The sequence below is a fragment of the Solanum stenotomum genome, chromosome 3 (assembly GCF_019186545.1).
Source record: "Solanum stenotomum isolate F172 chromosome 3, ASM1918654v1, whole genome shotgun sequence".
NCBI classification, from domain to species: domain Eukaryota; kingdom Viridiplantae; phylum Streptophyta; class Magnoliopsida; order Solanales; family Solanaceae; genus Solanum; species Solanum stenotomum.
In genome coordinates, this window is record NC_064284.1 from 63,355,091 (window position 1) to 63,356,693 (window position 1,603).

The window sequence follows — 1,603 nt, forward strand, 5'->3', positions numbered from 1 at the left end:
ACATTTTCCTATTTAATAAGTTTTATATATATGGCGTAAATATGAATTAATTGCAAAACACGAAATAAATCTAACTTCATAACGATAAATATTTGTAAATAAGATTAATTTTTTCCAAAAGACCTTTTTTCTTCTTCAAAATTTGTAGTTTTCTTGACGTAAGGTTAAATACATGCAAAATAAGGGAACGTTTGAATTTAAAGTCAATCTTTTTGAGATATTTAAACATAATTTAATTAATTTAAACTTCTCATTATATTTTTAAATAAGAAAAAAAATATATGAAATGTTTTCAACTACAAATTTTATAATCTGTAGTTACACATATGTGACATGTTATGATGATAAATTTCAAAAGTTTTTTATCTATAAATTTAATTTGTTTGCTTGCCACATAAATGAAAATGGACAAAATAATTTGTCAAAGCAATATATAGATAGAGTAAATTGAAAAAAATAAGATTGTTGAACTAATCCTCCTTGTCAGCCACCCATAATAATAATTGTCTACACATAGAAAAAGAAGACCATTTCTTATTCTATGTGTCCTTCCCCCCACCTTCGTCACCCCCCCACCCCCCAAATTATTTCCAAGGGTATAAATATAGATGTATCATGTAAATCCCAAATCTCCACCTCTTTCATTTCACAAACATATTAATGAGAAATTAGTATATTCAAAAGTGTTAGTAAATTATAATCATAGTGTTTAGATCAGTTTACAGTATCTCAACTAATCTAACAGAACATTTGTTATTCTAAGATGGGGAATTGTTGTAAACGTGGATCAAACATGGTATATGTTGATGATGATGATGAGTGGGAATGTGTCGTATCACCAAAAAAATTGATCGTAGAGAAAGAAAAATTATTTTCGTCTTCTTCATCATCATTATCATCATCTTCTTCTATTTCTTCTTCGACGGTTAATTACAAAGAGGTGAAAATACGAATTACGAAGAATGAGCTTGAACAAATTCTAGCTGGAAAAATTGACAATATGGAGGAAGTTACAATGGAGCAACTATTGTCTGGATTTTTAAATTCCAGCAATAATAGCTTTGATTTTGAGAATATTCAACGTCAACAATCATGGAAGCCTCGTCTTCAAAGCATTCCTGAAGTTAATTGATATCAGAGACGGAGTTAAAATTTTTATAATCAACATGCGTATTTAAAATGAATTTATTATATATATTACTAGTGTAACATATTTTGTACATATATCTATGAATTGANTTTTTTTTTTTTTTTATAGATTTTAGGTGTGTCTATTGATGATGTTGTAAAGAAATTAACAAATTTGTTGTATGAATTTAGTTGACTATTATTTTGAACGCTTTTGAAATGGTCAATATTTGTATAGTCCACACTCCAATTAAAATCGGTTCAGATTTATTTATTTTTGTAATTTTTTTTAGATATTTATGTCTCATTATTATTATTCAACATATTAAAAAGTCATATCTAATATTATTTAAATGGCAAAATGTCAGTGCAGAAAAGTTAAATAAAATTATTTAAACCATCATACTCACTAGTTGAGCTCATTGGTCTTGCTTAGCTGTTATAGCTAAAAAAAAATGAAAATATTTTTCTAGTG

The 1,603-nt window shown here is 26.6% G+C and overlaps 1 protein-coding gene across 1 annotated transcript; it reads left to right on the forward strand.

Annotated features, from left to right (window-relative positions):
* Positions 1–639: 639 nt before the first annotated feature.
* LOC125860534 (uncharacterized) lies at positions 640–1,166 on the forward strand. Its single transcript, XM_049540518.1, has one exon. It carries the CDS (start codon positions 764–766, stop codon positions 1,130–1,132), a length of 369 nt encoding a protein of 122 aa, XP_049396475.1. The 5' UTR covers positions 640–763; the 3' UTR covers positions 1,133–1,166.
* The last annotated feature ends 437 nt before the right edge of the window (positions 1,167–1,603 follow it).